We start from the raw sequence: 24,918 nt of genomic DNA on the forward strand, positions 1-24,918 counted from the left end.
AAGTCCTCAACAAACGCGATGAATTATCCGTACTACCACCAATAACGACCTTCAATGATAATAACAGAGTTACCTCCCCTACTCTCCCACCTGATATTGACAACACCTATTTGCTAATATGTAAGCACAGTCAAAAAAAGAATTCAGTATATGAGTAACAAAACCTCCGCTGGATGGGATGAAATCCCAAACGTAATCCTCAAAAGATTGAACGTCCAATATATCAGTAATTACACTTTAATATTCAACAATTGTTTGAATATTAGCTACTTCCCTGAAGGATGAAAAAAGGCGAAACCGCGTGTTGTTTACGTTTTGAGTTCGCTGCCTATTTTCGGTGAAATGTGCACGTCGACCGAGTTCGCAAACCGTGATCGCGTGCGGCGACATCCAGCTCTGATATTTTTATTAGTTACTATAAACGCGCTTCATGTATTTATCATTTTAGATAATTTTTTTAACTAACATTAAAATAGTTAACGCGACTACAACAGAACCTCGTGGGTGGTGTGTAAGACTACCGCTAATCAAAAATTTTTTAGCTTAGTAACTTGTCAAAAAAAAAAAATAAAATAAAAAAAAAACAATAATTTGCCGGGAATCGATCCCGGGAGCATAAGATAACGAGGCGCTCGCCCTACTGACTGCGCCACGCTAATATTTGGAATACAGGAGTCCCTCGTTATACGCGGGGGTTACGTTCCTCAAAAGTACCGCGTATAACAAAACCGCGGATAATAAGATCTTGCTCTTATGGGAAAGAGAGGGTTACGTTCCTCAACCTCGAGAAAGCACAGTTTATATGTACATTTTACCTACAAATAAACGAATTTGTTGAGTAGTTTATCTATTTATACATGTTTATTTATATTTACAACACATATGGTTGATTCTCCTGAAATCTGCTTTTTGCATGTCTTTATGCCATATTCTTAAACTAGTGAAGATGAGCCAAAACTGGCTCGGTCATTCATTCAATATTGTTGTATTCTTCATGATAGGGCATAAATATTTCAATTTTTTAGGGTCAGTTAAATTTGCCGTGAAGATATACATGCCAAATGTCACCTCCGTGGCATGTCTACATCTCAAAATCAACTCTATTTGCATGTACCATGCATTCTCATTAGCACCTGACCCTATAATAACTATGAGACCAGCTTCTATACATCCAGAGTAAAGTTTAAGTCTATTATAGGGCTTTGAAAAATGTTTTAAAAAAATTTCCCACGCAATTGAAAAATGTCTCGGATTTTAATCATGCTTCTGAATAATTTCAAACATACCGCCTGCTTTGGGTCGCTAACTCATTTTTGATGTCGCTAGATACGTAAATGTCAAGTATTTTAGCCCAGCTTTCGATTGGTGTAGGTTGCGGGTTCAAATTTTACATTTTATCGATGCTGCGATAATTATTCTATTGAAAAATTCACGTGTGTCAAAAAAACGGTCACCTCCGTGGACATGAATATCTCGAGCTATGATCATTCTTTTTAACCGCTCGCCCCGTCAAAAGACTCGTTTTTCATGACCAAATTTCGGGTTGTGCGGAAAATTTTGTGCGTTTCTTATTTTTCTTACATAGTTGATCAAAGCAGCGATTTGTCACCTCCGTGTGTGTCACCTCCGTAACCGAAAATAGTCGATTTTAAGCATAAAATCGGACATAGTTTTCGTAAAACGAAATCTCAAAGCCACAGATTCAATAATTATTCATATTTTATGGTTTAAAAAAGGGTAAACTAGTTCGCGCCGTTCAATATGACAAAAAAATTTTCACCATTTTTTCGTTTTCCATACCCGAAAAAGCAGATTTCGGGAGAATCAACCATATATGCAATTCTATGTTTAATTTTTAAAGTAATCGGTTAATTTTTTTCTGTTTTGCTCGTCTCAAAATATCTTTGTGCATTTCTTCATAAATTTGTGCAGCTAAATCATAGTAGTGTTTGAAAGTCGAGCTACGCGTCATTATTGGATCACCAGTCATTGCTAATTCACCTGCTCCAATAACTAGAACCATAACTTCGACAATCAGTTTTGAATCAAAAATCGGTTCCGGTGCATCATCAGTCTGATCTGCCAGTGGTTTTTGAGGCAGTTTTCGACGGAGTTTTAGATGAAGCCATACTTAAATAAATTTATAAATTTTCAACAAATTTAGGTTAATTGACAATTTCGATTTACGCGTCTACACTAACCAAATTCAAACTGAATATGGATATGTCCGAGAAAAAAATCACGATCTTCGACCTGCGGATACGAAGGGATGGGCGCAAATCGACTAACCGCGGATAACGAATTCCGTGGATAATAAACCCACGTATAACGAGGGACTCCTGTACCAATAATCGATGTTATATAAAAGCAGTTGCCCGGTCCTCCCGCTTTGGGTTACAGTCACCGCTTCTCCTACTCACTCCCGCTACGCCGCGCGGCCCAGCGTTCAAACCTCGCTCGGCCAATGACGCGACGGCGCTACTGCGCACGCCCGAGAAATCCGCTCGGTCTGGCAACCTTGCCACGATATTTATGTTAAATGTGAAAAAATTGTAAATTTTATTAGCAAATTGACGTACAATCCTATAAAAAAATTTTTATCATAGTGAAGTTTTATGTAATTCTTAGCATTATATAGCTGAGATAAACGAAAGCTACGAATAAAATAAGCTACTATAATAATTGATCAGAATTATTTGTAATTCTCGTTTTTCTTTCTTATTAATGCATTGAATTTAATGCAATTCGAACAATATGTTTACGAGTGTATTATAAAAATGTGCTTCAAGTCAAAACTTGGCGAATGACATTCCCATTCTTGCGTTATCGACCGATTGAATGTAGAGGGCCCTTAATAGCGATTCAATTTAATGCATTTCAATCGCATAATTATTTATTCAAATAAATTATACTTGCTTGGAATGATAATTTGAATTTATTTTTAATGATCCGCAGTCAAAATGATTAAAAAGTTGGAACTTTCTATAACTTTTTAAAATAAATTATTTTACATTTTTAAGTGCTTTTATTTAATAATTCTTATCATAGCTATCATAAATAACCATAAAAATGAAGTCCGCAAATAAACGGACATTTTTCAAAACACAATGCAAAACAAAATGTGAAAAAAAATTTTATAGTCAACGCGTGAAAATATAATTAATTGCAGCTGCCTTAGCATTGACTGTTGGGTTTGAACTTTCTAACCAAACATAATTAGTTATTCTGTACCAGAAATCTCATTTATTTGATTTTTTCTTTGTTCTTTCTTTCTTATATTTCACAAATTAAAATAAAAAATTCCTATTAAGTGTTATGCAGTTTTTTATAAATTACTGTGTGTGAAATCCAATCAAATGGCTTTTCAAACTATACGTCAAGAATATATCCATATGCCTGTTGTTACCAGAGCCTACACTACAGCTTGCATAGTAACTTCTTTAGCAGTAGTAAGCAATTTTACAACTTAAACATTCAATTATTATTTTTTCATCATCGTATATTACTTTATACATTTTATTATTGATACATTGAACATGCAGTTCACTCAAAGTTTGAATATGTTGACATTGAGAACTGAATAAAATAAAGTTGAAATACATGATTTTGTCAACAAAGAACTTTACTTATGTCTAATTTTACATAAAATGTATAAATAATCTCATTTTTATCTAAAGAAAATTTTTTCAAAAAAAGGGAAGTTACAAGATCTTTTTAAACACATTTATACTCAATTGTTAGAAAAAATTTTAAAGTAAATAAAACAGCAATGTTGTACAACAGAATTCTAGTTCACGACAATTTTAAAATTATTATTAACACAGATTACTTCTAATTACTTGAAACAGTGATATAGTTAATTCACGAATCTATTGTTATGTTTTTGAAAAAATTTCAGGACGTCAATTTCAAAGAAGCAAATTGTTGCAACATAAAGTTTTTATTTGATTATGTAGGTAAATAATAATTTAACATCATCATGACAAGTCTTTTTAACTTTGATTCCTGAAATTCTTATTAAACTCAATTTTTTTCAAAATAATAAGTTACAACATGCACAATGCCTTTAGTCATTTGATTAAAAACTTTTCCTATTCAAAAAACCATTTCATCTGCTACCAAAGAAAATTAAATTATTAATGAAAAAGGAAAAAAGTTATGTATCTGAAAATTATTCAATTACTTGAATGGCATGAAGTTCGTACAACCCTTTGAATATTCAGAAGTTCAATTTGTGTTATAAAATTTATGATTAATATTTTTAACATTACATTAAATACATATTACCCTAGTGCTATTTTTCTTATATTACATATTGAAATTTCTTATATTAAATAAAATTCTATATGTAATATAAGAATAAAATTTCTTATACTACATATAGAAAGATAGCACATAATAGCATAGATAGCATATAATTATACATATGTTAAATACATATTACTCTAGTGCTATGTTTCTAATATTACATGAGATTGAACATTTATAATTATTTTACCCAAGAAAAGGGCAAGTATAGATCAAACTGAGTTTTTGTAAATTTAGAGATAGTTATTCTGTGAAAGAACTTGTGGTATCCCATAAAATTTTGAACTATTGTTCTCCTTTATAATTTAATCTATTTTTGTGTTTTTTTAACACTTTTATTACATTTTCCAATGGCGATGGATTAAAAAAAATTTTTATTTTACCAATGCTTATTAATATAGAGATTTAATCAATGACTCAAATAATAGTGCTAAAATATATTAATAGATACTTTTTTGAATGTAATATAAAAATTGAATATTCTCAAATTTGAAAATCAATAATGATAACAGAATCAAATTATAAATTATTCCATGAAATTTTAAATAGCCAAATAATGTTGTTTTATCAGATATAAAAAATTTCTTTTAAAAATTAACATTTTTTTTATATCATATCAACTTTTTAAAAAATGTGTAAGGAATATATATATTATCATAATAAAGTTATTAAATTATAACTATCAGATAATGTCAAATTATAAATACTCTGTTGAGCAATTTTTATTTTTTTTTCCAGCAGTTGGATGTAGTTTCGCCATTTCAATTGTATTTTAATCCAATTTTGATTGGAAAACAATACCAGGTAGATATAAATATAGATTTTTTAGTAAATATTTATAAACAGACATTAATTATGTTCTCTTTATATTTATAGATATGGCGGCTTTTTACAACATTTTTATTTTTCGGAACATTTGGATTCAATTTTTTTTTCAATATGATATTTACATATAGATATTGTCGAATGTTAGAAGAGGGATCTTTTCGTGGAAAAACAGCTGATTTTGTAATGATGTTTTTATTTGGAGGTATATGTATGATTGTATCCTTTTTTAAACTATCTTTATCAAAAATATCAAAAAGATATACATTAATATATTTTACTCTTTATATAAATGAAATTTTTTTACATCAGATTTATACCAAAATTAGCAAAAAGAACCCAGATTTTAATTTGAAATAAATTAGCCCTGGTATAAATTTTCTGTAGAATCCTGGGAATTTTTTTAGAAGGGGATTTACACCTTCTAGTATATAAATTTGAATTAAGATAATTCATTACAGGATAAATTGGTTAATCGGTATGAATTAGTTTTACACAATGACTAATTCAACAAAAAATTTTATGTAGGCTTACATAAAATACTATTAATAAACTCAAGTTTTAGATTGATCTTCTAAACTCTCTTTTATCATTTATTACAATTGTTCTTAAGTAAAAACATAATAGAATTTTATTCAACATTTTTGCCAATATTTTTTTTTACAATTTAAATGATTTGCAGTAATCAAAAAAATTGTCAAGGTTTTCTTTGAGAATTTTGGATGAAATAAAATGAGTTATATTCATGTATCGAAATTCTGTTTCTGTTGATGATAATGAGTTAATGTTAAGACCATTTTTACTATTGCATCATCATTGCGTACATTCATAAACTATTTCTTCATAGTACTTTATGAATCAAAGGAGGTATAAACGTGAAGTTAGCGTAGTACTATCACATCTATTTAAGGAGGTTCCCTCGGGTAACACGCTAGTCAATTGAGAGTTCGCGCAGTAACACGGGTTAAGGTAGGTGGCTTGTCGTCTGCTAGCCCTAAAACGAGCCGAAAAAGTCGTGTTTTCGCATCTTTTATTAAAAAAATATTGAAAAAACGGCAGGCTACCTCTACTTTGAGACACGGTTTATGAAAGATAAGAACTTTCTCTACAATTTGTATATAATCATTCCCCTGCGAACTTTGATTTCTTTTCATAAATTGTAAATGTAGCTCAAATTTTCATGAATTCCTATGTTGCCCATGTTAATTTTCGAAACTTTGATCGCGTTTTTTTCGAGATTTTGACTGGCTTGGGCATATGTGAGCTATACCATTGGATTCGGGAGGTCAAAATCTATCAATATTGATGTATGTACTTCTTGCGAACTTTGCAAGGGAACCTCCTTAATAATGATTTGTCAAGGGTTGATCGCGGCGCATTAAGTTTCACAGCCGCTTGACGTTGATTTAGTGATGAATATTAACTATCGTAATTAATTAATAAATTAAGCTTTTCTTTGATTGTTAAATCTTATCTTTAATTCACGGTGAAACTTTTTTGTGTGTTGAGCTGTTAATAGATTGAGTCTGAATTCAATACTAATGTAAATGTTTACGTTATTAGATAATTGTTCATGATTTTGGAACTATGTTTGGCCATTTTAAACGGCTGGCCATGTTAACTGTGAACGTAGGACAAGTAAATGTTTGTCTTTGGCCTTTTGAGAAAAGAACATCTAGATTGACGAGTCAAAAAAAATGGCAAAAAATTATAAAATCTAATTCTGCAGAATTGTAAAAAAAAAAATAGACCGAGTGACTACTGGTTATAAATAATGATAATTTTTCATAAAATTAAAAAAAATCAAGAATTCAATTATGAAATTGTTTCCTTATCATAAATTTAGATTTTTGCGATGTTTGTGAATCTTCTCTTTTTAGGGCATGCGTTCACAATTATGTTAGTTTATGTGTGGTCCAGAAGAAATCCACTAATCAGAATGAATTTTTTTGGGCTACTAAATTTTCAGGTATGATAATTTTAAGTTTCTGTGATGCTTTCAAATTTTATAAAAATTGGAACGAAAATCAAGATATTTTTGGCTTTTCGTTTGAAACAAGATAATTTTTATATAACAACAGTTAATTTCTTCATCAAATTATTAATTTCTTAGGCACCATATCTACCATGGGTACTACTAGGATTTTCAATATTGCTTGGAAATGCAGTTTGGGTTGATCTTATTGGAATAGCTGTCGGGCACATGTATTATTTTGCTGAAGATGTATTTCCGCTTCAAAGTGGAGGCTGGCGAATACTTAAGACGCCAAACTTCTTGTGAGTGTAGTATTTATGCGTTTCTTTAAAGTACATTATAAAAAATGAAAAATATGCAGCGTAACCGAATTTTAATAAATATTGAATGAATAGTTACGATCATTTTCATTAAGTATGTATCAGCGGTACAGTTTAGTCAAAATCATCTGTGTATTCAGAAAAAATCTGAAAAAAATCCATACGCTTTCCTTGACAAAATCCAAGACATTTTTGTTTCTTTCGATTTGTTCGTGAAGTTCATACTCATTGATATAAAAATCGCAATTATTCATTGTTTTCAATGTTTTAAATTTGAACTTGTAAGAGTACTTTTTTGTTGAAAATGATCACTAAAACGTTAATAATGGGCTTCAGGTCGGAACGTTGAAATTTTTGTTTTTGCAATGTTTTCAAATTAACGCTTCTTAACAACTGCATGGTAAAAGACATCAAGTTTTGAAGACAACACTCAGAATAGTATGATACATCTTCTATTAGCTATCTATACGCTATCCAAAAAAAATTCTTATGGTCACCCGTATGTGTTACTGTTAGAAAACCCATGAGATTCCCATATGAATTCTTATAAAAGTTCTCCGGACAAATTCCTATATGGGAAACCATGGATGTTCCCACTTGAGGTTAATATATGAAGTTTCGTTTTGAATAACATCGATTTCCATATAGATTTCCAAATTCATACAGAAACTTTAGCACTGTGCTAAGTTCACATTGATGCCCCCTTTTCCGAGTTGTAAGTCGCACTTTCTGGTACCGCAGAGTGAGTGAGACTTATGCCACAGAAAAGTGTGCCTTAAAAGTGAACTTAAGACATGCAGTGCTTTAAAACATTAAATACTAGAGCTTCATACATCAACTTACAGCTTATTATCATGAAACACACTTTAAAAACCCATATAATCTTATGACAGTTAATACAAAATAACCATAAGCGGATGCAGAATTTGAAAAATAAATGGTACCACTTAGTATCTTTAGTACTTAGTATCACTTTCTTAACAAATATATTTCTGTGTATTTGTGCATGTTATACTATAGTTTTAAAAGGAATGAGGTTATTTTGTTTATTAAATAAATTACTTTTTACTTATCTGATAAAGTTCCTGAAAATTACTGCTGCAATACTGTTTTGCTGTTACTGCTTCTTCTCCCAGGTGAAAATGGTATGTTAGATCTGACTGCAGATCTGATATCAGTTCTGGTATAAGTTCTGGTGAACGCACATCAGATCTTATGCCAGATCTTATATCAGAATTTGCTTACGATAATCGACATACAGAACTTACATCAGATCTTATGTCAGATCTGAAACGACTGTATCGCTACTGATTGTTTAAACAATACATTAATTAATAATTAAAATTTAACAATAAATTTAGTTGTATTTTAATAATCATATATATATAATATCTTTAAGAATAATTCCTCCAATGTTTGGGTTTTTGATCAAGTGAATTTAAATTAATTCGATAACTTTTATTGTTTAAGATTTGTTATTAAATTTTAATTATTCATAAACTTATTGTTTAAATAATTAAAGGCGTCACAGTCACTTCAGATCTGACATTAGATCTGATATCAGATCTGATGTAAGTTCTGATGTCGATTATCGTATGCAAATTCTGATATAAGATCTGGCATAAGATCTAATGGGCGTTCACCAGAACTTATAACAGATCTGACATCTGATCTGGAGTCAGATTTGATATACAAAAAAAATTCTTACAATTTAAAGCCGTTCAATTATGTATAAAAAGTTTCATCTAGTTATAGCTTTTTTTCCATTTAAAATAAAGCTATGGGTCGATTTCCATTGAAAAAAATTGTAGGATTTAGAATGCCTATAGTTTTCAAACTAAATTTTTTTGTTAAGCTTATAGCCAAAAATCTGTAGCTAAAAAAGCGATTTTCGTAATTTCAAGGCCCCTCAATCCTTAAAATTACCATCGATTCAGATGTTGCATTTTATAGTATACTAGCAACTTTCAGGCGCGCTTCGAGCGCATAAATTTTTCAGTACGGTTTTAAGAAAGTTACTATTTTGACCGTAGGTGTCACTTTATCGCATTTCGTCTCGAGGCATAAGTAACTCGACCAATCACAGGCCGAATAGATTGGCTTCACTTTCAGGTCCATCATTATTTTAAGTGAGGACTAACTATTCCTAGCATTATCAGTTCTAACTAATTCCAGTCTTAAACTACGCTTACGATTTTTTTTCATTTATAAAATCCAATTTGATTGGACTATAAAAATCTGGTCAAGTTACCAGTAAGTCATAAAATTAAAAAAGGCTGTTACTAAATTAACATTTATGTCATCTTTTTTGAAATTCAAATAGCATTTTTTGTACCGAGAATTAAAAAAAAATTGGGGTAGCATTAATACTGTCCTGTAAAATGTAGGTTTCGTATCCTTATCGTAGGATCCTGCGAAATTTTTTCTAACGGCTCATTTTGTTTACTGTTATTTTTTGAAATATATGTGAAACAATGATTATTTTTACATTTCAGAAAATCCATTTTCAATCCTCATGATTCGGATTTAGATTACGTGCCATTGCAAGAAGATCGACCTGGTGGTTTTGATTGGGAACAAAACATTCATCTATAACATTTCAGTGTATCCACAGCAATTGTTTCTCAGACTTATACATGTATGAGTATGTTTCCATTTTTTTTTATTGAAAATGGAAATTCTTAGTTATTTTACAATTATTGTTAAATGTTTTTGAGAATATAAATTATTTCAATTTTCACATCACTTGATAATTAATGCCAAATCATAATTTTTACGTCTTTTTTCTTAGCTTCTTGTTATTGTATAATATGATTCAAACGGCGTATGCTTTCAAAGGCGATTAATTAGTATTAAGATGTATTATTGTACTAGACTTAAAAAAGGTATAACTTACTGGATAAGTTCTACACTAAATTATGATAACGACTTATGATTATAAGGTACGAATAGTTTTAAGGGGATAGACCAGTATCAAATCTTGTAAATTAAAAAATATGAAAATGAAATTATGAAATTGAATTTTTTGTTTTTGATATAAAATTATGTTTTTCAAGTTTTTTTACATCAGAAAACATGTCTCTAGTACTTTTTATTATTTAAATTAGTCCAGTGTGCACCCATACTGACTTATGATTCCAAAGCACTGTGCCACATGGGTCTGAATGAAATCCTATGTGGAGGAGAATATTATGACGAAAATTTTAATAGTTCTATGATCAATATTAATCAAAGATTTCATTCAGATCCATGCGGCACAGTGCTTTGGAATCATAAGTTAGTATGGGTGAGCACTGGACTAATTTAAATAATAAAAAGTACTAGAGACGACATGTTTTCTGATGTAAAAAAACTTGAAAAAACGTGATTTTACATCAAAAACAGAAAATTAAATTTCATAATTTCATTTTCATGTTTTTCAATACAGGATTTAACACAGGTGCATCCCCTTAAACAAAATAAAATATTTCCTAACACGCAAATTTTTCCAAAAAGATGTTATTTCAAGTTTGAAAAAACTTTTACTACTTTACCTATAATCATATCAAAGGTTACATTTAATGGTAATAAATGACTCCTATAAAATAGTTGTACTGCATGAAAAATTTATTGATATATTACTCGAATTTACTTTGTCACTATAAATTTATCTTCAATTAATATAATAATCGTATGGACTTTTCTCATTGTGTAAATAATTTACAATAATATGTAGATTTAAGTAAGTCTATAGTTTGCTGATTATATCAACTCGTCGAAAAACTCTTCATTTAAAATTATTCATATGCATTAATTCATTTCTGATACAACTTTATGTGACACCTGGAAATTTTTTTTAGCTGTTTCTCATTGTGTAACATAAGTTGTTCATTCATGAAAGTGATATGGTGTGAGGTTTGCGCTCGAGTGCAGTGAATGTGATAAGTACGTCAAAGTTATATAAGTAAATAAGAACATTATGAAATTGAATTGTAATAAAAAATTTTAATTCTAGATTTTTATTTCGCCGACTTCATAATGTCTAATATAAAGGTGAATCAGTACGTATTGGGAAGTAATGTTAGCGTCTGGAGGGGGCCGAAATCCAATATGTCTGCCCAAACCGGGGAAATTAACATGAGAGTATATGGGAGGTTCGCAGTTTTTTGCTCATATTTCAATAAATATGCTAATATTTGAAAAAATAAGGTCACCAATTGATTCATCGTCAAGTGTTACATTAGGAATGATTGTAGACTCAAAAAATATTAGTGTAAAATTATTCGCAATATCGAGTTGAACAGAGAAAAATCACGTTGGAGTGAAGCGAGAGCCCCGTTTCATAGTCGAATTTCTCTGTTCAACTCGATATAACACTTTTTGAGTCGACAGTTATTCTTAATGTAACATATGACGAGGAATTGATTGGTGGCCTTATTTTTCCAAAAATATGCATATTTATTGAAATATGGGCGAAAAACCGTGAACCTCCCATATTCTCCTATGTTAATTTACCCGGTTCGGGCAGCCACGTTAGATCTGCTGCCCCCTTCAGGCGCTAACATTACTTCTCAATTTAGTACTGTAACAATATATTATAGCACTGTAATCTAAAAATCGCAACTTTTCGGTCAATTAAAGGCTTGTGTACTATAAAAGTACTTTATGAAACGGGTGTGGATATGCTTTTTCTGCAAAACCAGTGATTTCAACACGAGCCGAGGGCGAATAATGAGTTTTGATGAAAAAGCTTATTCAAACAAGTGTCATACATTATTTTATAGCACGAGAGCCTAAAATTAGTGAAAAAGTTGCGATTTTTAGGTTAGAGTGCTATAAAATATTGTAGGTAATGGTTGTGGATATATTATTTGTCAACGAGCATTACAGTATAAACCGTAGGGAAGTGCTGTATTGAACCAATAAAGTTATCATTAATTTCTAAGAATTTATTTGAATGCTTCATCATTTTCGTTCATCGTATTTTTGAAAATTTTTTGAATAAAATGACAATGGAAGTTACGTATGCATAGAATGGATGTCAGTGTGGGTTATAAAAATAAAAGGTTGACGATAGAAGCGGAAAACACGAAAGAAGCAAGTTATTCGGATATACGAAACAAGGACTTAATAAAACCTTAACGAAAAACAAAAATTTGACGTGCACAAACGTGAGCATGCTCTGTACAAAAATAATTTCGATTGAATTCAGTAAAGAATTTCCCCATATTTTTGTATGATTTTTAAATAAAAAGAATGTGATCGTAAGTGCTAATCATATAGTCGAGTAATTATCTTTTACACACATACATATCACAAAATATAATTTTTTGCGTAGAACATTTTACCATGTGTTCTACCGAAAATGAGCCGCACCCTAAAAATAAAGCATGGGCTTTATTTTGAGTCTCGTGAGAGCTGGTAAAAATTTTAGCTAATTCCACCGACCAGATTTCCCGGAATACGTGTGAAAATTTCAAACACTTTCCGGGAAATATGGTCGGTGGAATTAGCTAAAAATTTTACCAGCTACTCAGCGCAACAAAATGAATGTTTCCATAGAGCCGTTTTTCGATATTCGATTTAGAAAAAAAAATATAAATTAAGCAAATTTTTCGACTCTGTGAGGTACAGACCTCCTTAGGGACGTTGCGGAAGAAATTGAGTTCAAATCAGTAATTATCAAAAAACTGCGGAAGGTGTTTAAGTCATGAGTGGATAATATACAGCACTGTATAATTAAGTGTATAAAAGAACTTTATTATAATTAAGATACACAATGGGGCACACATGCTCACTTGGCGTCAGTCAAGGAAGATCCTGACGCTTACGTATAGCGAACATAGTATAGAGGGCTTAACTGTAGATGTCAGCACAGAGTGTAGTACAGGTTTACTCTAACAGAAGGTAGGTAAATGGAGATTAAACGATAATCAGCGCCCTCTGTAAATTCAATGCGGCCGCCCCATAAGAACCTTCGAGCTGCCCGAAACTCGACTAAAACAATTTTCGGGCGGTTCGAAGGTTCTTATGGGACGGCAGCATTGAATTTACAGAGGGCGCTGATTATCGTTTAATTTCCAATTGATTTGACTAGGTGGGTCAGTGGTATCATAGGCTCAAAGCCAAAATGCACGCGTATTTTTGTCTGCTGCTAACCTCTCGAGTTACATTGCATGTAGAGAAAACACGAACTTTTTTTGTTTTTATAAAATTACTTTGAAATATGCTCGTGAATATAAGAGCGGAAATGTTATGCGCTGTATATGAGTAGTGGTGTGTCGTCACTATTAGTTTCCTGCCATATTAGCCAGGTGGAGCGCGACACGCGCTCCTCGATATGCGTAAGATCAATTGTCAGAATTCGTTATACCGGTATTCAAGATTCATAAACGTTCTCCCAAAATTTCAAGACCTTGTATAAAAAAGTGTTTTGGTACAGTCACCTTAAAATCGGCAAAGTTTTTATTAAACTCAAATTTTTCTTCTTTGCGTTTTCTGGCATTATATGAATAAATCTCGTGAAATTTTAATATTTTTGTTAACTTCACAATATTTATGGGCCAAAAAACCAAAAAATTGTATCTCCTTTAACTACACTAAATTGTAGTTTATATTGAAAAGAAATGATCCACCAAGTAAGAGACCCCATGGTCTTACTTCAGACTCAATGTGAAGGTATACACAGAAAAAAGTCATTTTTCAAGACTTGTCTTTGAAGCCCGACACACACCAAACTACAAGACCATGGGGTCTCTTACTTGGTGGATCATTTTTTTTCAATATAAACTACAACTTGGTGTAGTAAGAGGAGATAATTAAATTTTTTGGTCATCACCCTAACTATGGCTTAGCCCTTATATAAAAACTTGAAAGATATAAATGTTGCATTTTATCAATTTCGGATACACAGTTACGTCATAATTACCGTGGCCGTGGTTAATTTTCTTACATCAAAAACGATGCGAACCTAACTATACAATCGAACGAAAGCAATCTGTACATTTCATAAATACGCACATATATAATACGCACGAAATGTTAAAAAATATGGTATGCAACTAGTGCGTGAAGAGTTAGTGAGACTTGTTACATAATACTATTTGCGCACAAAAAAGCATACGCAAAAAGGCATTTTTTGCTATACTATTGCATAATAGTTATTTGTAGCATTAAATCCTAATAGCTGGGCCGAAAAGTGTCCCCTATGGCCCGAGTATCGAACAACATTTTATAGTACTGTGCAAAGTTCACATTTATGCCCCCTTTTCCGAGCCATGAGTCGCACTTTCTGGTAGCGCGAAGTGAGGTTAGCGCACGAGCGTATGCGAGTGTGATGCGAACGCAGCGGTGCCAGAATGTGCGACTTATGCCACCGAAAAGCGTGCTATAGATGTGAACTTATGCCACGCAGTGCTATAATAGTATATTATGCTACGAGGGAGCAAAGATAGCTATGGCCAGCCGCGTGAAGTTGGCTGCTCGAGGCGAAGCCGAGAGCAGCCTCACGTGGCTGACCGTAGCTATCTTTGATCCCGAGTTGCATATACTTTTTTTTCACATACCCAGTGAAAAACTCGACCTATTGGCAGTTTACTTACACATCATAATGTTTTTGCCAATGCCCGCGACATTTGCACGCCCGAGCGAAGCGAGGGCTGCTGGTCGGGGCGGGCATTGGCATATACACGAACAAGCAACATTTTACCGTAAAATGTAAATAAAATTTAGACATGAAATTCCTGGAAATTCTTATGTATATTATAATATCGAGCATAACAATTTTAAATACTTTCAATAAACATGAACAAAAGTAATAATTATAATTATGGGCAATAACATGAATCATACAAACACATTTTTCATAATACATGAAAATTATATCAATTTGATGAATTATTTTTTGGCTTTTCATGTGCATAGATATGATTAATGATAATTTTTTCGATTCGACAATTATTAAATACTGGCAATGATTTTAGGGAAATTTCATCTGTAATTAAGTTATCATTTGAAATTTTTTTTCTTTTTGCTGAAGTTTCATTAACATGATTACCAGTATGGTGATAGTCAAGAGTAATTTCTTGAAATAACGCTTCTTCACTAGGATCGTCATTATTCATAAAATTATCGATCATTTTTTGTGACGGTGACTCTGCAGGGTCAATATTTTCAATATCGTCAGCCACTGTATATGTCAAAGGTCTTTTTTTCAAATTACACCCATTTCTAGGAGGCGACTTTTGAGCTGAGGTGCGGGTTACAGATTGCACAGGCGGGGTTGTTTTCAAATTATATTTATTAGTAGAAGGCTGTTCTTGAGCTGACGCGTATATCTTAGGTTGCACAGAAGAGGTTTTTTTCATATTATTTCTTTGCAAAGGAGGTTGAATTTGAGTCGATGAAGGACCAGCCATTTTATTGAAAATTTCGGTTCTCTCTGCTATAGAAAATGCTAAATAGCCTTGTGCAACAGTATCAGAACTCCATCCACCATGTTTTTTAACCATGTTCAAGTTGGCGCCTGTATTTGAAAGTATCGTGGCTGAGCTACGTCTGAAACAATGCCCCGTGTACGAATCTGGATCTGGTAAATTTAATTGTTGAGCAATTATTTTTGGGATGCCACTTAAGGTATTTTTTCCTATGAATTGTCGAGTGCATTTTCCCTTGTTATAATAAACAAATAGTCGATTGCTTGGCATATCTGAAGGTCTCAGATCTAAGTATGCTTTGATGATACCATAATACTGTTGCCCAATGACGAAATTTCGATCAATTCCAGTTTTTGTATCTCTGATTAAAACGATGTACTGAGAACCTGTATCTGTTATATCCGTTGTAAGTATGTTTAAAAATTCTTTACATCTCAGACAACCAAATATCCCAAAAATCAGAATAGCCTAAATATAAGAATATATCGAGTGTTAAAAATTTTAGTGTTTAGCTTAATGATATTGTACAATATTCAACTCACCTGCATGGCTAAATAAGTATCATCATTCGAATCAATCAGGAATTTTTGCACTTGTTCCATAGTTAAAACCGCTGATTTTTTAGGTTTGTAACCTTTACTTTTTATTATTAATAAATTTTTCAATAATAGATATTGATCGAGGTTAATATTTTCTTTCAATATCATCAGCGATTTCAACTTCGACCAATGACTCCATAGCGTAGGTGGCTTGTATAATGCCGATAGTTTATCAAAATATACGAGTAAATCATCTTCACTGGAAGATCTTCTATTTTCAGTTTTCCAGTGTATAAATGCCGAGTAAGCCTTTTCGTATTGCCCGCGAGATTTTGTTGGCAGCAAATTAGATTTTATCCACTCAGCTTCTGCTGCGAAAGCTCTGTCCTCTGTTTCAGCATCGTCTTCGTCAAATGATTCTTCATCACTTAATTGATCGATTACTATAGCCATTTTTTATTGCAAAAATGATAATCTGTATGGTTAGGTGCGTTTATGTAGCTACACGTGAAAAGCAAGCTGGGAGAAAAAACAATGCAATAGTATTCATGTAAAGCAAGCCGGGAGCAAAATGCAACGTGAAGTTGGCGCGATGCAAAAGTCGATTTTGCTCCCGGAAAAGGAGGAACAAAGTCGAGTTTTGCACTAGGGTATGTGAAAAAATGTTGTACGATACTCGTGCCATGGGGACACTTTTCGGCCCAGCTATTAGGACCCTCGCTGAGCTCGAACTCTAAACTACACCGTGCCATAAAGTGTCACTTATGGCACTAGTATCGTAAAGTACTATTATGCAACAAGGGCCCAAAAGGCGTTTTTGGGCAAGAGTGTGCAGAAAAAGACACGAGTATCGGCCATGCCAGCACGAGTGGGTTTTTTTCAGCACACTAGGCGCAAAAAGCTGGACACGTGTTGCATACAAAATTTTATGCAATTGGGATCTGAAGCAGTGCTCGTTTTCATCCAAGATGGCGGTGTACGCTCGGCACTGAACGTAGCTGCTCTTATGGGAGTCAAGTGATAAATAAATATTTAAATTAAATGAACAATTTGTTTAGGTATCTGATGTGATCAAGACCATCCTTATTTAAATATCTTCTTGTGAAAAAATTTTTGTTTAAAAACTTCTGTCCGTTCGCCTGCAATTTTTTTTTCTGCCATTTTTCTGCCACGGCTCATGGTAAAGGAGCTTGTGATAGATTGTGATGGAATGGCCAAAAAATTGTTTTTCTGCAAGTATCAAAAACTTGTTGTTTTCAATGTCGGATTTGTCTAAAAAAAATTTTAGAAAAATTGGGGCGTTCTATGACTTTTTTTCAGAGGCCCAAAGTTGGCCATTTTAGCGTTTTTTCGAAATTCATGAAAAATCACAAATATTCAAATAATTCCTAGATTAAAGTAGAATGATTCAAAAGTAAAAGTGACCGTGAGCTTTTTTGTAGAAAATTGCCTAAATTTTCAAAAAAATTATTTCAAATTGATTGGAGCAACCTGTTGGGGTATGAAACGGGAACAACTTGACTATGACTCAAGTAAAGTTTGGATTTTTCATTTAAAAATTATTAATTAATTTATTTTAGGAAATTAAAAATGAGAAACGGGATTTTTATTTTTTTATTTAAATGAAAATACTTAATATTGAAACCTAAGACAATTAATGAACTAATAATGCCTTTTGGAGTTTTTATTATCAGATGATCCTGTGAAAAGTAACGTCTTACACTAGAACATTTGCTATATTTTCTTTTAAAGACTTAAATATGACAATTTTTGAATAAAAATTTCACTAATATACTTACTTTCATATGCATTTATGAGAATTAAGACTTTTTTTTATTATATGCTAATACTAAACTTCTTATAAAAAAAGAACAAAATACTTCCCCCTCAATTCAAGGTTGTGTGAGAGCTATTTCAGTCAGGAAACAAAAGTTATAAGAACTTTCCATGAATGTTAGAATTTGCTTAAAAACAAAAAAAAATTATACAAGGAATCATAAAGTAAATTTAATCAAATTAAACACAGTAGTAAATTTTTATTTATTATTCTCTTTAAAAAATGTACAATTTTCTAGTATTTAAAGTTTTTTTAGAACTACTATGGAACTATTTTTAAAAATTATTCATTTTTACACAGTAATTATTTTCTTGAATCGAAAATAACGTCATATCAGAGTAAAATATAGACATAAAACAAATCCTCCATTGACTAGAATATACAAATATATTTATAAATTAAAAAAGAATAAATCAGGAATGGAAGGCAACACCATCACCTTGGACATGTATGAATTACAGAATAATAATAAAAAATCACAAATCGTGTTTACACACTGACACATTCGTCAGCAACATTCATTTTCTTCGCAGTAACTGAAGTATACAACTACACAAAGAATAACACACTTTTCAAAATATTATACTTGGGAAAAAATTAAGCTATGCACATTGCATATTGTAAATATTGATAGATATGGTAAATAAAATATTGACAACCAGTCATTGGAGGAGATGCTTGAGTCGAAAATGCTAATTCCGCTGAGCAACGCGATCATTTCATAGGACGGACAAGATTAATCGGAGCTCTTTGGCGCATTCTCCATATTACATTAATTACCCATACTACTTTAAGAAAACTTCATGTTTTTTCGTTTTAATATAATATCGTAAGTTAAACAATAATTTATTTATTATACTAGAAATTTTTTATAAAAATTGATGAATTTTAATTGCACCTTTTCATTGTTGGAAATATTGTGGTTTACGAGCAATATTAGCAGTTTACGTGATGTAGTAATCAGGTGATGGCTCAGCTACTGATTCTGTTGTAAATAAAGGATTTGGGAACTCTGGTGGATGTGGCAAGGGACCAGCAGTTTTTGGTTGACGTCGGTACGCCATCAACCAACATGACACAACAATAGCTACTGCGACTAGTGCTAAAAGCGCCGTAATGATCAACGAAATCACAAAGCCAGCCGTAGAAATGCAAACATCCTCGGACAGCCGTGGTGACGGATCTGAAATTATCAATTTTATAATCTTAGACTTCCATTTACTATAAAAGATTTATTTTTCATTGTAATTCTTTTTGTTGAGAAAACTTCGCAAAAACTTAAAACTAATAAATCTGATTTATTATTCGCGTTTCAAAAGAACACATCTGTGTTATAGCACTCTAAATTAAATATCGCAACTTTTCCGCTAATTTTAGGCTCTTGTACTATGAAATATTTTATGCAACTTGTGTGACAGGTTTTTCAGCAAAACTCGCCACCTTTCGTTTTGCATAAAAAGCATATCCCACTTGTTGTATAAATCGCTATTCCACATGATCGGGTCTGAGTTTTCCAAATAAAAAGAGAAATTACAGCAAAAATCTCACCATTAGGTTGATATAATGGATATCTATCCTCTCTTCTTTCGATGGTTACTATAGAATTTGAGGTAACATTTATATTTCCACGTTCGTCTCCTATTATGTTTTCAGGCAAGTGAATCGCCGTGTCATTAACATTCGTGACGTCCCGTTTTTTGCGCCCAAAAGCGTTGTATCCTCTACAGTTTACCTGAATATCAAAATTTACCATTTACTTGTGTTCATTTTTTATGTATTGAAAAAAATAAAACTTCTAAAAAATCAATTTTTTTAATGTGATTAACGATCAAGTTTATCCTTACCGGTTGACACCTTCCAAAGCATACTCGAATATTACATTGGAAACGAATATTGTCGCTACTGGGAAATTTAAAGGCGTTAAAGTTTGCCATAAGAGTTTGAGTATCGGGATCTTGTTCCCATTCGCCAAAAATACTCGGATCAGTCGCACATCCATTTTCATCTGTCACAATGTACTCATTTTCTACTTCATTCTCTGTCGTCTTTGCAACGCAAGAACGAGCAAATCCTCCGTAAATTGCTGAAATGATAAAATTATAATTAAAATCTGTTGACTAAACTGTATTTGAAACTTATCAAGTTATACTAAATAAAATATCTTACTCGTTGGGCTAACATCTACTTGCAGTCTTAATCCATCGCCGATTTCAGCTTGACTAATTTCGTTACCATTTTGACTAACAATTTTCATTCTGCATGTTGGTGGAGGTCCAGTATTCGCAATTGTACCAGCAGTAGTCATCATGGATACATTAAAACCAAGAGTGATATTCTGCTCTCCAATTTGATACAAACACTTAATACTGTAAGCTTGTGCATTGTAAGTCATAAGCTTTTTATGTCTCTGAATAACCAAGGTAAAGCTAGCAACTCCCTATCAAATGAATAATCAAAAATTAGATTTTTCATAGTGTAACAATGAAAATGATCAAATTCATAATGCAATACGAACGTTAACATGAGATAATCCACATGTACCAAAGGTGACCTTGAATTCTTCGACAACTTGTTGATCTTTATAAAATTTAAGATCTCTCCTACATTCTTCGTTGGAACTGTAATGTTTCACATATATAATACCGTTAAAAGCTTCGCCTTGGCCGACCAATGTAACCAGTACACCATCTGAGAGACATTTTACACTCATCGATTTCTTGAAATCTTCGAACTTTTTGGCTGTAACATAAAATTTTGTTGAGTTTGGAAAAATCTTAAATAAAATAATTCATCGCGATGAAAATAATTCAAATAGGTTTTAACTAAAAACTTTTGGTGTATACGAAGAATACGTACCTCTACACATTCCGTTTTCATCGATCATTACTCCTGTTTCAGGATAACATGGTATACATATGCTTTTATCATTCTTTGCATGATTTGGTGGACATACACATTCTCCGTATTCATTACGAATTTGACCTTTTTCCAACTCACAAACTGAAAATAGATTAGAAAATTTTTTTTATGAATTTATAGCATAAAATTCTTGATAAAATGAGGATTGTTTTATTAACTTACTTGGTTCACAGTGTTCTATAGCGTTTCCATGATAGTCTGGTAAACAGTCGCATGTCATTGTTCGTATGGGATGAGTGTCCAAAACTGTACAAATTGCATTAACACCACACGGCCTTATCTCTTCACATGGATTTACACATTTTCTGTTGAGGCAAGAGTGCTTCGATGGACACTCGTCATCACTTCGACAACCCACTACAAATAAATTGAAATAATTTGATGGTTTTTTATATAAATTTTATGTTATGTTTAAATATTGTTAACTGACTTTGAGAAATTAAGGGCTAACAGGGGGCTTAATTATTTTTCATTTTTCAGTTACAGTACTAGGCTGTAAAAGTGAAAAAAAATTTCTTTTTCAAGAAAACACATGATAACTCTTTTCAATACCCTATTTGAAAGTATTTTGTGCAGTTAGATATTTAGAAACAGTTAAGTACATCAATAGAAAGTGTGTTGACACACAACACAAGCTTTAAACACATCTAAGCTACCTGTCGTAGAAATCCAAGAGCGAGCATCAATCTAATAAAGACTGTGTAGTTTTATTTTGTTCAATAGCCAATTGGCCATAGTGGCAAACAAAAGCTAGCCATAAGATGAACTGTAGCTACTTGTGTGTACAATTTTCTAGAATTTAGTATTCATTTTTCACCATTTTCCATAAATTAATTTTACTTTGCTATATGTACAAGTAGCTACAGTTCATCTTATGGCTAGCTTTTGGTTGCGACCATGTCCAATTGGCTATTGAACAAAATGAAACCACATAGTCTTTATTAGATTAATGCTCACTCTTGGATTTCTACGACAGGTAGCTTAGATGTGTTTAAAGCTTGTGTTGTGTGTCAACACACTTTCTATTGATGTATTTAACTGTTTCTAAATATCTAACTGCACAAAATACGTTCAAATAGGGTATTGAAAAGAGTTATCATGTGTTTTCTTGAAAAAAAAATTTTTTTTCACTTTTACAGCCTAGTACTGCAACTGAAAAATGAAAAATAATTAAGCCCCCTGTTAGCCCTTAAAAATTAGTCTTGAAAATACAAACCTGGTACGCAATGATGGATATCGTGACCGGTATAACCAGGTGGACAAGAACATTCTGCTACGTGGTTGTAAACGCTACATTCAGTATCCGGGGCACAAAGATTTTGAGAACAAGGATTTTCGCAAAGCTCATTTATACATGCTTTGTCTGACGGACAGTCAGTGTCTTTACGGCAACCAACAATGAGTGTACATAATACGGCTGGATTGCCACTATATCCAGCAGGACACTCACAAATAGCTCGATGTTCGAGACCATAACATTCAGAATTCTTTCCACAAGTTTCTAAAGAAGGTGCACAAACAGATATGCACTGTCGATTAATGCACGCTTGTGTGCCAAGACATTCGTCATTAGATCGGCATGTACCAACTGAAAAGAAAAAAAGTCGCTTGTTCTTTATATGAATGCTGAAATTTCGTTCCACATTAAAAATGAAATACAACTCACCTGGCCGACATTCAACATCTGGATTTCCATCATAACCAGCGATGCACGAACAGATGGGTTTGTGATCAAGAACATTGCAAACGGCATTCGAACCACAAGCGCATGGATCCTTGCAAATAGCATTGATACAAGCACGCTCTGAAGCGCAGTCGCTGTCTGTTGTACATTCAAGAGTTATTAGAGAAGTAACGGGTTGGCAGGTGCCACTTCCACTGCTGATGTAGCCACTCGGACAGGTACAGATCATAGTACGCACTGGTAGGCTTGGTAAGACGCGACACTCAGAAGGGGCATAACAAGGCTCTATAACAGCGCAAGGATCAACGCAGCGGTTATTGAGGCAAGCTTGTTGTTCTAGACAATCGCCGTCACGACGACATTCGGGCTGTTCTTCCGGCTCACAAGCTACATATGGATTTCCATGATGATGGGGTGGACAGCGACAGATTGGAAGATGGTTGCGCGCTCGACACTCGGAACGTCGAGAGCAGCCATGCTCGCGCAGGCAAGGGTCTACACAGAGCATGTTCACGCAGGCAAAGTCGCTCGGACAATCGCTGTTACTGTAGCAACCGACCACCTTGCAGCTTAGCTGAGTATCACTATGTGAGCCTGCGCGGCAGCGACATTCGGCAACGTGATTTGCAGCGTAACATTCAGCGTGAGGTCCACAAACATCCGACAGCAAACATGGATGTACGCAGCTTCCAGCCACGCAGGAGCGGTCGTCTGCGCATTCGTCATCGCGCGAGCACTGCGCTGGTACGCAACCGCGCTCTGGATCTCCTTCATGGCCTGGCTCACAAGAGCATACTGCCCGATGCTTATGGACTTGACAGATAGAATGGGTACCACAGATAGCACACGATTCGCGACACTGCCGGTTTACGCAGCTTTCATTCTCGTGGCAATCGTCGTCCGTGGTACAAGAGGCTTTGTTTGACAACAATACTGTAATAAAAGAAATTAAATTCGATTAATCTATAACAAAGATTTTTTTCTAATTTTTTAAAGAATTTTTTCTTACGTGGTTTACAGATGCCATCGACATCTGAAATCCATCCATCTGGACAAGTACAAACCATAGTGCGCACAGGGAAGGTGTCGAGAACATGACATTCAGCACTGTGGTCACAAGGCTTTATACTTGGACAAGGTTCGATACAGCGATAGTTGATGCAAGCTAGCTTACTCGGGCAATCGCTGTCTGCCCGACATTCGGGCTCATCATCTGCAAGATTAACGGCTCGACTCTCACAGTAAGAATAAGGGTTACCGCTAGGAGAACCCTCTGGGCACCTGCAGTACATTTCATGGTTGACTACAAAACACTTGGCATTGCGTGCACACGGTGAATCACTGCTGCACGGATTGATGCATCGTGAACCACGACAAGCTAGCTCAGATGGACAGTCGTGATCGCTGCTGCACTCGGCTCGTTCACACAAAACTTCGGCATTACCAATATAACCAACTCGGCACTGGCAGTTTGCTCGGTGGTTTTGAGCTACGCATTCGGCATTTATACTGCAGTGATTTTCGAGTATGCAAGGATTGATACATTGATTATTGAAACATGTATCGGTGTTGGTGCAGTCATTGTCACTTTCACACTCAACTGTAAAATTAAATGCGATGAGAATATTTTTCACTTTTTTAAATTATATTGATAAATAATTTTTGAACTGTAGTATTATGTGTATGTGTATACCTTTAACGCAACCTATTTGTGGATTTCCTGAATAACCTGGCTGACAAATGCAAGAAGGATAGTGATTGGTGACTAAACATTTGGCGTTTGGCCCGCAGTTGCAAGGACTGATACAAAGTCCATTGAAACAAGATTCCGTGATCCCACACTCATTGCTAGTATGGCATTGAACCACGAGAGCAGCTGTATTGAGTCAAGAGATAGTGCATATTTTAATACATCAATTAAATTACAATTTTAATAAGGCAGGACAATTTTTCATTGAACTTTTAACTTTTACAAAATTATGATGTGTGAATTTCATAAAAAATATTGAATTTAGAGAAAAACTATGGAAATTCAATTTCCATACCTTTCCGTACCTATGGAAATTTGCTTCTACCTTCAGTGACTTAAAAAAGAAA

At 33.3% G+C, this 24,918-nt stretch overlaps 2 protein-coding genes across 3 annotated transcripts in view; one reads left to right on the forward strand and one right to left on the reverse strand.

Moving 5' to 3' along the window:
* Positions 1–3,187: 3,187 nt before the first annotated feature.
* On the forward strand, positions 3,188–10,445 carry LOC106651057 (derlin-2). Of its 2 annotated transcripts, none has more exons than XM_014369392.2 (6): positions 3,188–3,449; positions 5,047–5,112; positions 5,185–5,352; positions 6,980–7,102; positions 7,247–7,410; positions 9,924–10,445. In XM_014369392.2, the coding sequence occupies exons 1-6, from the start codon at positions 3,357–3,359 to the stop codon at positions 10,021–10,023; spliced, it is 714 nt and encodes a 237-aa protein (XP_014224878.1). In that variant the 5' UTR covers positions 3,188–3,356; the 3' UTR covers positions 10,024–10,445. The 2 variants fall into 2 exon arrangements, with proteins under 2 accessions (XP_014224878.1, XP_023316916.1); XM_023461148.1 differs by having other exon boundaries at positions 5,050–5,112.
* An 8,205-nt stretch (positions 10,446–18,650) lies between these two features.
* LOC106651025 overlaps positions 18,651–24,918 on the reverse strand; it is a 48,028-nt gene continuing 41,760 nt past the window's right edge. The window contains exons 66-76 of the mRNA XM_023461164.1: positions 24,515–24,697; positions 23,831–24,421; positions 22,804–23,754; positions 22,354–22,725; positions 21,300–21,494; positions 21,075–21,218; positions 20,734–20,957; positions 20,385–20,655; positions 20,063–20,301; positions 19,767–19,950; positions 18,651–19,401 (exon numbers count right to left, since the gene is read on the reverse strand). Of these exons, the coding sequence (XP_023316932.1) occupies positions 19,163–19,401; positions 19,767–19,950; positions 20,063–20,301; positions 20,385–20,655; positions 20,734–20,957; positions 21,075–21,218; positions 21,300–21,494; positions 22,354–22,725; positions 22,804–23,754; positions 23,831–24,421; positions 24,515–24,697 (3,593 nt within the window). The 3' untranslated portion in view covers positions 18,651–19,162. The remainder of the gene's footprint in view (positions 19,402–19,766; positions 19,951–20,062; positions 20,302–20,384; positions 20,656–20,733; positions 20,958–21,074; positions 21,219–21,299; positions 21,495–22,353; positions 22,726–22,803; positions 23,755–23,830; positions 24,422–24,514; positions 24,698–24,918) is intronic.

The sequence above is a fragment of the Trichogramma pretiosum genome, unplaced genomic scaffold (genome assembly GCF_000599845.2).
Source record: "Trichogramma pretiosum strain Unisexual culture from Peru unplaced genomic scaffold, Tpre_2.0 scaffold36, whole genome shotgun sequence".
Lineage (NCBI taxonomy): Eukaryota > Metazoa > Arthropoda > Insecta > Hymenoptera > Trichogrammatidae > Trichogramma > Trichogramma pretiosum.